This window comes from Vulpes vulpes, chromosome 6 (assembly GCF_048418805.1).
Source record: "Vulpes vulpes isolate BD-2025 chromosome 6, VulVul3, whole genome shotgun sequence".
Classification (NCBI taxonomy): Eukaryota; Metazoa; Chordata; class Mammalia; order Carnivora; family Canidae; genus Vulpes; species Vulpes vulpes.
Window position 1 is genome coordinate 46,143,571 of NC_132785.1, and position 13,005 is coordinate 46,156,575.

General features: G+C 46.8%; 1 protein-coding gene across 3 annotated transcripts in view; it reads right to left on the reverse strand.

The window, feature by feature from the left end:
- DZIP1 (DAZ interacting zinc finger protein 1) overlaps nucleotides 1-11,855 on the reverse strand; it is a 54,336-nt gene extending 42,481 nt beyond the window's left edge. For 2 of the 3 annotated variants that reach the window (XM_072760862.1, XM_072760859.1), the window contains exons 1-6: nucleotides 11,723-11,855; nucleotides 11,182-11,280; nucleotides 10,605-10,814; nucleotides 9,580-9,792; nucleotides 8,897-9,442; nucleotides 842-926 (exon numbers count right to left, since the gene is read on the reverse strand). In XM_072760862.1, the coding sequence (XP_072616963.1) occupies nucleotides 842-926; nucleotides 8,897-9,442; nucleotides 9,580-9,582 (634 nt within the window). In that variant the 5' untranslated portion in view covers nucleotides 9,583-9,792; nucleotides 10,605-10,814; nucleotides 11,182-11,280; nucleotides 11,723-11,855. Of the gene's footprint in view, nucleotides 1-841; nucleotides 927-8,896; nucleotides 9,443-9,579; nucleotides 9,793-10,604; nucleotides 10,815-11,072; nucleotides 11,281-11,722 lie in introns of those variants that run through there. The other variant, XM_072760860.1, reaches the window with a different exon arrangement.
- Between the last annotated feature and the right edge of the window lie 1,150 nt (nucleotides 11,856-13,005).

The following is a 13,005-nucleotide window of genomic DNA, read 5'->3' on the forward strand; positions in this document are numbered from 1 at the left end:
AACGTGTAAGACAAAAAACCCAGGATTGGCTTTCTATATCTCCTTGCTCTCGTGCAGACTCACACCTCTGCGAGCTCCATGTGCCATGCGTCCTGCCCATCCTCACTTCTCTAGTCTTCCCTGGTACCATTTCCATCCCACTGCCATGTCACTCACCTGGGCTACTCTGGCAGCCTCCCTCATTCTTCCACCTGCTTCCACCACTGCCGCCGCACTCTCCACCAGCAGCTGCCCATATTCCCAGCCTTCGAAGGTCCCAGGTGACCCGACCCCCTCCCCTCCAAAGCCCTGTACACTACTGCTTTGCACACTATTGCCTTGTTCATTCTACTCCACTAACCTCCTGTGCATTCCTCAAACACACCGTGCTGCCCACCCCCACCAAACAATCAGAGCTTCCCCTGCCTGGGATATTCACTTCCCAGACTTTCCCCACGCTGGGACCTCCACGTCATTCCCATTTCTGATCCAACAGCATTTCCTCAGTGAAGCCTTTGCTGACTACCTCCAGCCCATTCTTCCTATTTTATTTTCTTTGTGGCCTCTGCCAGCATTTGAAAAGAACTACTCATTTGTTTGTTGAGGTGTGTCTCCTCCGCCCCTCCTAGCAGATCGTAAGACTCCAGAGGGCAGGACTTGGTCTAGTTCGCTTGCACTCAAATCCCCCGGCCTGGTGCTGTGCATGGCACCTAGTAGGGGCTCAGTATTTATTTAATGAATGAACAAAAACTATGATACTTTCTTTTAAGAGGGTCGAGAGATGCACTGGACTATGTCTTACTGAAAGGAGAAAAAGGTACCAAAGGGAAGACAGCTCTTTGAAGTTGAGCCCATGACTTACCGAGGTGAGAATCTTCAGGGTGGCGCCGCTGGATGTGACTTTGTAGAAAAGCTTGGTTCATAAAGGCCTTGTCACAAAAATGGCACTGGAAAGGAGACAGCAACAAATCCAAGTGTCTATAATGAGTCTGTAATGAGTCCTTCCACCTAAGTTTAATTTTTTAAAAAGATTTTTATTTATTTATTTATTTGAGGAAGAGTGAGCATGAGCAGGGGGGAAGGAAAGAGGGAGAGGGAGAAACAGTCTCCCCACTGAGCAGGGAGCACGTTGCAGGGCTTGGTCCCAGGACCCTGGGATCATGGTCTGAGCTGAAGGCAGATGCTTAACCACCTAAGCCACCCAGGTGCCCCTCACCTAAGTCCAATTAAAATTGGGATACCTAAGGCACCACCTCCTCTTGGGAATTCTTCCCCCAAAGATACCATCCTACCAGGGAATACTAAAAACAGGACTAAAAAGACTATAAACCAGGGTGTTCTCCCCAAACTGAGCACAAGGCAGTGAAAACCATCTCTTGACACCTAAAGTAGCCCATTCCGGTGCCTGCAGGAACCCTGATGCTGTTCCCGTTAGACAGACGGTTCCCAGCCTGTCACCAACTTGTCTGGGACACTCCAACCACATCAGTCTTCTTTCTGTCCCACAAGCAGGCCAATTTCAGCCTCTACATTAGCTCATGCCCTACCTGGATCTTTCTCAGACTTTCCCCCCTTGGCTCCTGCCTGACATTCAGGAGTTGCTCAGCGAGCATCTTCCACACTGGGGAGGAATGGCATGTTCTCCACAAGACCTTCACGGGTGGTCTTCCTGCCAGTCACTGTCCCGGGCACACTGCCTTATTTTCAACATTGCACATCTCACCAGTTACTATTTCCACATTTATATACTTCACTTGTTCACCATCTCCTGCCCAATGCCTCCTGGTTCCAGAATGTCATATTCCTGACAGCATGGGCTCTTGCCTATCTTATTCAGAGCATTTGCCCTAGAGTCCAGCATTAATAAATGACCACATGCTTAGAAATGTTTAGCCTCCTAAAATGAATTCCACTGAAAAAATAATCAGTCTTACCAATATCTCCATTTTCCACTTTAATACTGATTCAAATTTCAAGCAAAAATTCAACTTGCTTCATCTATACCTTTGTCCCTAGATCACGCTGAATTAAACCCTGGATGTTATGTATTTTCATTTGTTAGTATATTTTCATTTGTTACAATCTATCTCTAAGAAGACTTACTTTGAACACAATCCTAATATTATTAGTCCACCTTTTAAAATATGAAAATTGCTTAACAACAACACATTAAAAATATTATTTGTTTCCAATATTTCACACACTGTCTTAGAAAAAAATTTTAGTTTGTTTGGAGTCAGGATCCAAATAAGCCCATATCCTGCAACTGCTCATCATGTCTCTCAACTCTTTTTAGATCTATAGATTGCCTTGCATCTCTCTTTTTCCTTGCAACTCTTTTGCCGAAGAAACTGACCATGTGTCCTGCAGTTTCACCCAGTTTGGATTTGGTGGTTTCATTTCCATTGTGCTATTAACATGTTCTACTCATGCACAACATTGCCTTACTTTGAATCAGTATACCTACATCACAAGATCAGGTTGTCTTTCCCAGAAAACCAACAGTATGGCATATATCTTGGCATTGCATTTCAGGGAATCTTTGACCTATCTTTCCAGCCTTCTCTGCTGCTTGATGACTGTTGGGTTTCCTTATGGTACATAATGGATTGCCCATGTGACTCAGGTGTCAGTGTGGAGCTATGCACAGCACTGGAGAAAAGAAAGGATGAAGAAACCTAGAATATGTGACTTTTAATTTCTAAAAATGGAAAATAGATATTTTAACTATTTGAGTAATACAGAATAGCTATGAGCTCAGGGTAAGAAGGTGTTCCCACTCCATAAAGAATAACCTGACATTTTGACTGCATCAAGATGAAAAACATCTGGGGTGACTCAGTGGTTTAGTCCGTTAAGTGTCTGCCTTCAGCTCTAAGCATAATCTTGGGGTCCTGGGATAGAGCTCCAGATCAGGCTCCCTGCTTAACGGGGAGCCTGCTTCTCCCTCTCTCCCTCTGCCCCAACTCTGGCTCGTGTGCACTCTCTGCACTCTCTCATTCTCTCTCTCAAATAAATAGAATCTTTAAAAATAAAAATTAAAGATGCAAAACTTCTATTTGACAAAAACACCAAAATAAAATTAAAAGACTTCATTCCCAGATACACAGGTAAGAAGCTTGAAAATTGCCACTCCATCCTTACAATAAGTAAAAAGCTGAAGAGACTAAAAAATCAACAACTCTTCTTGGATCCATAGGAGAGGAGAAGACACAGGGCAAACCAAGCTTGTAGAAACAGACATTGCTCTGGAAGTCTTTGCTAATGTATTACAGCAAGAAAAAGAAGTAACAAATATACAGACTGAGAAGGAAGACACAAAATTTTCCTTGTTTGTAGATGATACTAATGTCTACATAGAAAATAGAATTGACAACAAAAACCCTCTGGTACTAATATCGTTGTACAGCAAAATTGCAGGATATAAGGTTTATATACTATAAAGTCAACTGTTTTCCTATATTCTGGTAATGAAAAAGTGGAATTTGAAATTCAAAACACACTACCATTTACATTAGTACCCCCAAAAATGAGTTCTTAGGTATGAATCCAACAAAATATGTACAAGATCTATATAGGAATGCCTCGGTGGCTCGGTGGTTGAGCATCTGCCTTTGGCTCAGGATAGATCCTGGTCCAGAATCAAGTCCCGCATCAGGCTCCCCTCAAGGAGCCTGCTTCTTCCTCTGCCTATGTCTCTGCCTCTCTTTCTATGTCTCTCATGAATAAAATAAATAAAATCTAAAAAAAAAAAAAATCTATATGAAGAAAGCTTCAAAGTTCTGAAGAACAAATCAAGAAGAACTAAGTAAGTGACTACCCATGTTAATGGATATGAGGACTCAATATTGTCAAGATGTCAATTCTCCCTAACTTGATCTATGGATTCAATGCAATCCCAATCCAAATCCCAGCCAGTGATTCGTGAATAGCAACTAACCGATTCTAAAGTTTGTTAAAAGACCCAGAATAGCTCACATGGTATTGAAGGAGACAGGCAAAATTGGAGGACTGATGCTTCTCAATTTTAAGACTCACTACATAAAGCTATAGTAGTCAAGACAGTGTGGTATCATCTAAAGAACAGACAGACAGGGCACCCCCAGTGGCCCAGCGGTTCAGTGCTGCCTTCGGCCCGGGGTGTGATCCTGGAGACCCGGGATTGAGTCCCACGTCGGGCTCCCCGCATGGAGCCTGCTTCTCCCTCTGCCTGTGTCTCTGCCTCTCTCTCTCTCTCTCTGTGTGTCTATCATGAATCAATCAATCAATCAATCTTTAAAAAAAAAAAAAGAACAGACAGAAACACTGGAGCAGAAGACAGAGCCCAGAAACAAGCCCATATAAATATCATCACCTGAATTTTGACAAAGAAGCAAAAACAATACAACGAAACAAAGATAGTTTCTTCAACTATGTCCAGCCCTGGAACAACTGGACATCCACATGCAAAAAAGAACGCCCATACAGACTTCATATCCTTCACAAAATCTAACTCAAAATGGATCAAAGACCTAAATGTAAAATATAAGTGGATCACAGACCTATAAAACTCCTAAAAAATTACATAGAAGAAAACCTTGATGGCCGTAGTAATGCCTTTTTAGATACAACACGAAAGGCACATTCCATGAAATAAATAATTGATAAGCAGGACTTCATTAAAATTCAGAACTTCTGCAAAAGACAATGTGAAGAAAACGAGAAAACACTCACAGACTGGGAGAAAACGTGCAAAACACATGACTGATAAAGAGCTGTTATCTAAAATATATAAAGAACTCTTAAAACTCAACTAAAAGAAAACAAACAACTAAAACACAGATGTTCTTCAGTAGGTGAACAAATAAACTGTGATCCATCTAGACAATGGGATATTATTCAACACTTAAAAGAAAGAAGCTATCAAGTCAGGAAAAGACATGGAAAAACATTAAATGCATATTACTAAAGAAAATAAATCAATCTGAAAAGCCTACATCCTGAGTGATTCCAACGATATGACATTCTGGAAAAAGCAAAATGACAGACAGTAAAAACAGTGGTTGCCAGAGGTTGGATGGGGATGCAGAGAATGAATTAGGTCATAGCATTATCAGATGCATATTTTATTTAACTTTTTAAAAGATTTTATTTATTTATTCATGAGAGACACAGAGAGAGGCAGAGGCAGAGACACAGGCAGAGGTAGACGCAGGCTCCATGCAGGGAGCCCAATGCGGGACTCGGGACTCGATCCTGGGACTCCAGTTTCACGCCCTGAGCCAAAGGCAGACGCTCAACCACTGAGCCACCCAAGGCGTCCCTCAGATGCATATTTTAATCTATGTCTCTCTAACTGCAAAATGCATGCTTTTTCTTCCCCCAACACTCATCTCCAGTTCTGAGACACCAAAAAACTGCAACCAGGGTCAGAAATTCACTGACAGATTCCAAAATCTGCCCATGGTGCTAAAGCATAGAGAGGAATCTAAGTCTTCCAGCTATGAAAACAAAAGGTTGTCTTGGAATGAGTCTAAGTTCTGTTATGATCCACTGGTGTTTTTAAATTTTTAATTAAAATAAATAATTGGAGGAATGCCTGGGTGGCTCAGTGTCTGCCTTCGGCTTAGGGCGTGTTCCCAGAGTCCCAGGATCCAGTCTCATACCAGGCTCCCTGCAGAAAGGCTGCCTCTCCCTCTGCCTGTGTCTCTGCCTCTCTCTCCATGTCTTTCATAAATAAATACAATCTTTAAAAAATATATAAAAAATAATTTGATAGCCAAATCTTTGGTATAGATTTGCCTTTACACACAGCCACAATATTTCCTCAGCTGTTGGAGGTCTCCATTTAAACACAAATTCATGGGATGCCTGGGTGGCTGAGTCGGTTAAGCATCTGCCTTCGACTCAGGGCATGATCCCGAAGGTCCTGGGATTGAGCTCCACATCAGGCTCCCTGCTTAGTGGGGAGCCTGCTTTGCCCTCTCCCTCTGCCCCTCTTCCCTGCTTGTGCTTGCTCTCTCTCTATCCCATGCTCTCTCTCAAATAGATACTATCTTTAAAGAAAAAAACACAAACTGATGACTGTAGGCTAAAGTCAAGTATCTATTTCAACAAAACCAAGGGTCTTCCTGTAAATTTTATGATAGGCCGAATATCCCTAAACACAGGAACCTGAAGTTGAAATAATCGTAACAACTTGGAATCCCAGCTAGCTTATGCATCAACTTTTCTTAGCAGCAGTCTTGACTTCCCGTGTCTGAATCACTGATTCTTACAGCATCAGCACTGCAACCACTATTTAGCTCCTAGGAAAGGTGTGAGGATTCACATACATCACAGGTAGTCACAGCTCACTACCAAGAAACCACTATGGAAATCAACATGCACGCATCAGATGCTGTTGGCTGACTTCCTTATGCCACACACGCATTATCTCATAGAATTCCCAGAATAGTCCTAGAAGTTACCTACTACTAATGTTCTCATTTTCCAGATGAGGAAACAGAGGTCTAGGCGTTAAGTGACTTGCATAGTAGAACAGTTAGGATTCAAACCCATGCAGTCTAACTCTGGAATTGTCTCCCTAAAGGGCTCACACTGCTCAGAGACTCCACGAAGACATAATGGCAAGCCACCAAAGACAGCAGAGTGTGTCTACACTCGGCTAAATAGGAAAAAGTGGTCTGGTCACTTCTATCTTTTCATGGTCACACCTAGGCACACTATACACCTGGTCATTCAGAGTCTGCTGAGTGGCCAAGTTGGCAGGTATCACTCATTTCATAAAATCGAGCCATTATCTTTATTCAAACACATCATTCATACTTGAAAATCTTTACAACAGCTATTTCTATGGTAACCAAAAGAATGAAAAAATGTTCATAAACATAAAATTTCTGTATGTTTTGGTTTTAATATTTTACCTATTACCACCAATGCTAAACTTTAAAAAAAAAAAAAAGATTTTATTTATTCATTCGTGAGAAACACAGAGAGAGAGGCAGACATAGACAGAGGGAGAAGCAGGCTCCTCTAAAGAGCCAGATGCGGAACTCCATCCCCGGACAGGGACCACGTCCTAAGCCAAAGGCAGATGCTCAACCGCTGAGCCACCCAGGCATCCCTAAACTATTTTTTTTTTTTGAAGATTCATTTATTTATTTTAGAGAGAGAGAGAGAAAGAGAGAGCCAGAGAGCACATTGGGGAGGGATAGAGGGAGAGAGAGAATCTCAAGCAGACTCCTTGCTGAGCCTGGAGCCTGATGTAGGGCTCAATTTCACAAACCCGCAAGATCATGACCCAAGTGGAAACCAAGAGTCAGATGCTCAACCGACTGGGCCATCCAGGCTCCCCAAGCTAAACAATTTTTAATGTCTAAGTAGAACCCATTCTACTCATTGTATAATAAATATATTTATAAAAAGGCCTATCAGCACTATTTTTAAGTACATAGTTTCTAAATGGCACTTATGAAACAAATAGGCAATGAGCAACATCATGTGTCATTTGAGGATTATACCTCAGGGTTGTATACCCAAGGCTGACCACTAAGCCTTTCTGACAGTATTCTCTGCCAACTGTTCATCTATCTTAAGTTCATTTTTCCCATGGCTCCTGCTGCTGAGTCGGTCCTTAAGCACTATGAACCACCCCATTATCTGTGCATAAGCCCAGTCCTCTGCAATCACTCATACCACTAGTACCTAAGTCCACTGAAGCTTTTTTTTTTTTTTTTAATAAACTTTACTTCTACTGTGGAGCTCGAAGTCACAACCCTAAGTTCATGCTCTACTGACTGAACCAGCCAGGCATCCCATTCCCTGAGGTCTTTTAACTCTTCTTTGACCAAAGGGACTACAATATAAGGGAATAAAATCAATCTCATCAGCCTGTTGTATACTTTGATATCTTTATCCAACATTGTTGATATCCTTTGCGATTCCTCCACCTAATTGATAAAAAAAAAATAAGTACACTGATTTCTGTTATACCCAAAAATTACAGTATTTATCTTGAGCTCAATGTCTAACCCATAGTAGTGATTAAGAGCAGAAAAGCAAGAGGTTTTACTTCTTTAAATACTGTTGTTTTACTAATAAAATATATTTTAAATACAACCTGTTCAATTAAAACACACTGTTGGGGGCAGCCCAGGTGGCTTAGTGGTTTAGCACCGCCTTTGGCCCAGGGTGTAATCTTGGGGACGCGGGATCGAGGCCCATGTCGGGCTCCCTGCAGGGAGCCTGCTTCTCCCTCTGCCTGTGTCTCTGCCTCTCTCTCTCTCTTTCTGTGTCTCTCATGAATAAATAAACAAAATCTTAAAAAAAAAAACCACACACACTGTTGTTCTTTATCACTAATATCATTAGTCAGTGTTTTTGTAGTCAGGAGATACACACATTGAAATAGTCAGGAGCCAGAAACTCACTGTTGAATGGTTCAAAAAATAATAGTATGTACATAGAGACTGAGTAAATAAAGCAACTGTGGTAAATGTTAATAACTGGAGAATCTGGGTGAAGGGTTTATGAAGTTCTTTGTGCTATTCTTACAACTTTTCTGTAAGTCTGAAAATATTTTGAAATAAAACCCCCACAAATTTAGTCATACCAGATCATGGGGGGGGGCAGACCTCAACAGCAATTTGTACATGGTTTATTTCTCATATACCAATTAGGACGCAGTTTCTTAAACAACCTGCATGTTGATGGCTTTAAAACAACACTGCGGAGGTTGTTTCATTATTAATCCTACGGTCGTCTATGGAAGGTAATGAACCATGTCACTTGTTGGTTACAATTACTGCTCCGCTTAACTACTGAGAAATGGGGTGGGAGGAAGCAGTGATCTAGCAAAGGGATTCTCAACAGCCTGGCCGGTGGGGATGGAGAGTTTCACTGGATTGTGAATCGGGATCACAGGGCAGTGTCCCACCTGGTAGTAGCTGGCTTTGGCCTCCATCATCAGCTGCTGGGTGGAGATCATCTTCTTCCTGCGTTTACACTCTTCCTTGAGTAACTTAATCTCCCCAGCCTGCTTGGTGAGGAGCGCCCTGCTCTGCTCACCCTCCTCCAGGCTCAGGCGCAGGCGCTCCTCCAGGTGGTGCAGCTGCGAGGTGAGGAACTCCTGCGAGTGCAGCAGGTACTCGATGGTGAGCTGCGCCAGGCGGATGAGCTTCAGCAGCACCGGGTCCACCCCCGACTGGCAGTGAGGGCACTTCTCGTCCTCCAGCTTGCAGAAGGTGATGTTCATGATGTTCTCCTGCAGCGTCAGCACGTCCACGGCCCCGGCCACCTTGTCCACGTCGATGGCGCTCAGCCGCCGCCAGTCCACGCTCTCCAGCCGAGGCCGGAACTGGAAGAAGGGCAGGGGGCCCGACGCCGCGCGGTGGGGGGCACAGGCCATCGCCGCGGCGGCTGCGGGGGCGTGGGGGCCCTCGGGGCAGCCGGCCAGCGGGTAGTAGACGAGCTTCTGGAAGGGCTGCGGGGAGTGGACAGCGTGGGGTGGGGAGGGGCCGCTGCGGCTGGGCTGGGGCTGGCGAGGGGAGCCGCCCCCCGCCCCGCGCCCCGCGCCCCGCGCCCCCCGCCCCCCGGGCAGCCCGACCTCCCTGCCCTTACCATGCGTGGGAGAAAATCCGCCGCGCCGCGGGCCTCCGGGGAGGGGGCGGGCCGGGCCGCCGCCGCCCCACCCCTCGGGAGCGGGACAAGGCCGGGTCTCGGGCGCCGGCGGCCTAGCGGCTGGGCGGCCCGGCCGTTGCTATGGCAGCGCCGCTGCGGGGGCCGGGAGCGGAGGGCGCGCCTGCCCCGAGCGGTCAGCGTGCGCCCAGGGCCCTGCGGGACCAGAGAAGGCCCGTGGGCGAGCGCGTCCTCCGGAGAGGGCACCCCCGGGCCGCTCCCCTCCCTGGCCCTGGGGCTGACGCTCCCCGATGCCCCCGCGGCCTTGGGGAACCCCAACCCCGGGGCACTTCTGCTCCCAGCTGCCAGCCTCCGGTTATTCACTCCTGTCCCCTTCGGCGTGGAGATCAGAAGTGCCTATTGATCCTCCTCTTTTACGCGCAACTTAACAAACGTTAAGCAGCAAAGCTATGTACAATTAGATGAGATGTGGGGGAATTAACTGGCTGCAAAAGAACAAGAAGAACACTCTTGCAGTAAAACAGAAATATGCTGTATTTTGATTGTACATTTTGTTTGTTTGTTTGTTTATTGTGTATTTTGATTGTTGATTACCTGGGTATACACACTGTCAAAAATGTATCGAATTGTACCTCGAAAATTAAGGGTGCATTTGTAGATTATGCGTCAACAAAATTGGTTAAAATATTACGTTTGTGGAGTAGCTAACTATGTTTGATGGCAGGCTCTCTGAATTTCTTGTTTTTTTTTTTTCTCTCTCTCTCTCTCTCTGAATTTCTTACACCCAACACACTTTTTTTAGATGCTTTCTTCCTCTGAGTTGCCTACCTAAATATAAGATACTGATAGAAGCACAAATCAAGCAACTTCCCTAGATATTAGTACTTCACCTGTCTTTCCGAAAGGATACATTTTCAAAATGTGAACTTAAAAAAAAAAATTTAAATGGAGGAGAACTTTAAACATCAGCTTTGTACCATTAAGCTTTAGCAGGCCCTGTTATTTACCTTACAAACTTGTGTGGCAGCTGCATTGTTATCTGGAGAGGCTAAAATATCTCTAGCAGCAACTTGCGGATCGCAGGCCTTTCATTCTTGGGCGTTTTTTGGGTGCCCGTAGCTACCACAGAGATCAGTGAGCTGAAGAAAAGCCACGCATTCCTCAATCCACCGGGGATTCCCTGCTTGGAACAACCCTCAGGAATTTTGTTTTCTTTCCTAACAGCCATATATGTGAATAGAAGAAAGGAAAATACAATTCAGAGTAACTTAAAGCAAAGTTGTAATATCAAATATTTTTAGCACTTTCCAGATACCGTGGACTAGAAATAAACCCATGTATAAACATCCAGGAAATGGAGCATGCACTTCATATGACTTCATATAAACTGTACATCCAAATGGCTTGTAATGGGCCTTTGGGGGGAAAAAAGGACCATTAACGGTTCACTGCAGCTGGCATAAAGACTTACAGACCTCGGTTCAAAGCTTGATTCTTCCATTTACTCGCTGCTCGACCTAGGACAGGTTACGTCCGCCGCGTGCCCGGCTTCCCAACCTGTCTGGAGGACGTGAGGATACCGACCTGGCAGGTCTGCGGACGGTGGGCTCCATCCACTGGGCTGCAGGGCAGCGGGAACAGGGCCGGGCTCCGCTTGCTCGCCGTTGTGCGTGTCCTCAGCACCTAGCAAAGGACGGGCAGAGAGGGCTGAGACTCTGCCAAGGGGACACGTGGATAGAGAATGATTGAATGGACCGGGCCCGAGTGTCAGCTCCCAGGCCGCATCCCTCCTGGTTTCTGCGCCTCTGGCGGGTTCGGGGCTGCCCCGGAGCTGTGGCCCAGGCCCGGGGGCCCGCGGCGGTCGGAGGAGGCGCCGGCGGGGCTGGCTGGGGGCGCCGCCGCCCCCGGGGCGCACCGGGCCGCGCTGCCGGCCCTCCGTGCCCGCGCTCGGATCTCGGCCCCAAGAAGGCCGGATCAGGAAAGGGGGCGCACGTCTTCGCGGCCCCGCCGCCCCCCATCCCGGGCTGGGCTGCAGCGCGGCGCCTCGGGCCGCGGGCTGGCTGCGGGGACAAAGGCCGGGCTCCCGCGCTCCCGCGCTCCCGGCGCGGCCCCGGCCTCGGCTCACCCCAGCTGCGCGCTCCAGGGCGGGTGCCGGACGCTGCGGGCGGGCGGACGGGGGCGGCGCTGGGGACCAGACCCCAGAAGCGCTGCTGGCTCGAGGCGGGGCCCACGGAGGCCGCGGCGCGGCGGGGCGGGAGGCGGCGGGCCGGCTCCTTCTTCCAGGGCGCAGCGTGCAGCCTGCCTGGCTTGGGCACGTCGTGGCGCGGCGGGCTGGCGCCGTTCGGGCCCTCCCAGACTCCCGGCCGGGGCTCCTCGGGTCCCCCACCCCCCTCCCGCCCCCTCCCCTCTGCGGCCTCCCTCCCGCCGCTCCTCTCCGCGTCCCGGCTGCTCTGGCAGCTGGGCGGGACCGTGCGCGTCTACACCGCAGCGCTAAAATGCGCTCGGCCAATCCGGCTGTGGGCGCAGACACGTGGTGCCGGGGAGCGCTCTGTTGCTGGCGGGGCACGATCTCCCCGGGAAGGCTTTTCAAAGAGAAACCAGATTCTCTCCAGCCCTGCGGCTGGCCCGGCCTTCAGCTGGCTAATTTACTATGTAGGTGCTTGGTGTGAGATCTCCCCCAAGAAGAGATGCATTTTAAACGCTGAAGTCTGCAGATGCAAGATGCAAGGAACCTCCAACAGGCCATCTAACGCAGCTCGGCTTTCCACTCGACTGACGTGGGAAACGGGATTCGGCACTCTTCAAGCAAGCCCACGAGGATTAGACCCATCTAAATTTCCGCATCTCTTCCGGTTATGTCCACTTTAGGACGCAAAGCGAGGCTCTCTGCTGGTGGAAAGTTTGGCAGTGGGAGAGGAGATGTAGGACAAGAGTAGTGTGACTGTATTTTTAACCTGAAATTGGAACACTTGGTCTGACAATTGGGCAAAATTCGGTATTTTAAAATGAGTAATCCAGAAAGTATGCATATAGCATTCTTACAACCATGAGATCCATCCAGATGGAGGAATCTGAGTGCATCGCAAAATGTTAGTGTCTGCTGTAGCACAAATTGTTCTTCACTCATTAAGGAGTAACTACAGAATCTTTGCTGGATGGTAACCTGGTACCATAAAAATGCTTTTCCTTGTGCTTCTCCCTGACCAAATCAACTTTGTACCATACTTTACTTAGCACAAGGCTTCAAACATAGTAATAATTTAATAAGCATTTATGTGAATTCTTTTCTTTAGTTCTTACTTTGAAATCATTAGGTCCAGGACAGCCTTGCTGAGATTTTAAAATTTGCTGAATTTTAAAATACTTAAATTTGAAAGTGAATCCAAGATCCATAAGAATCCTTTAAAG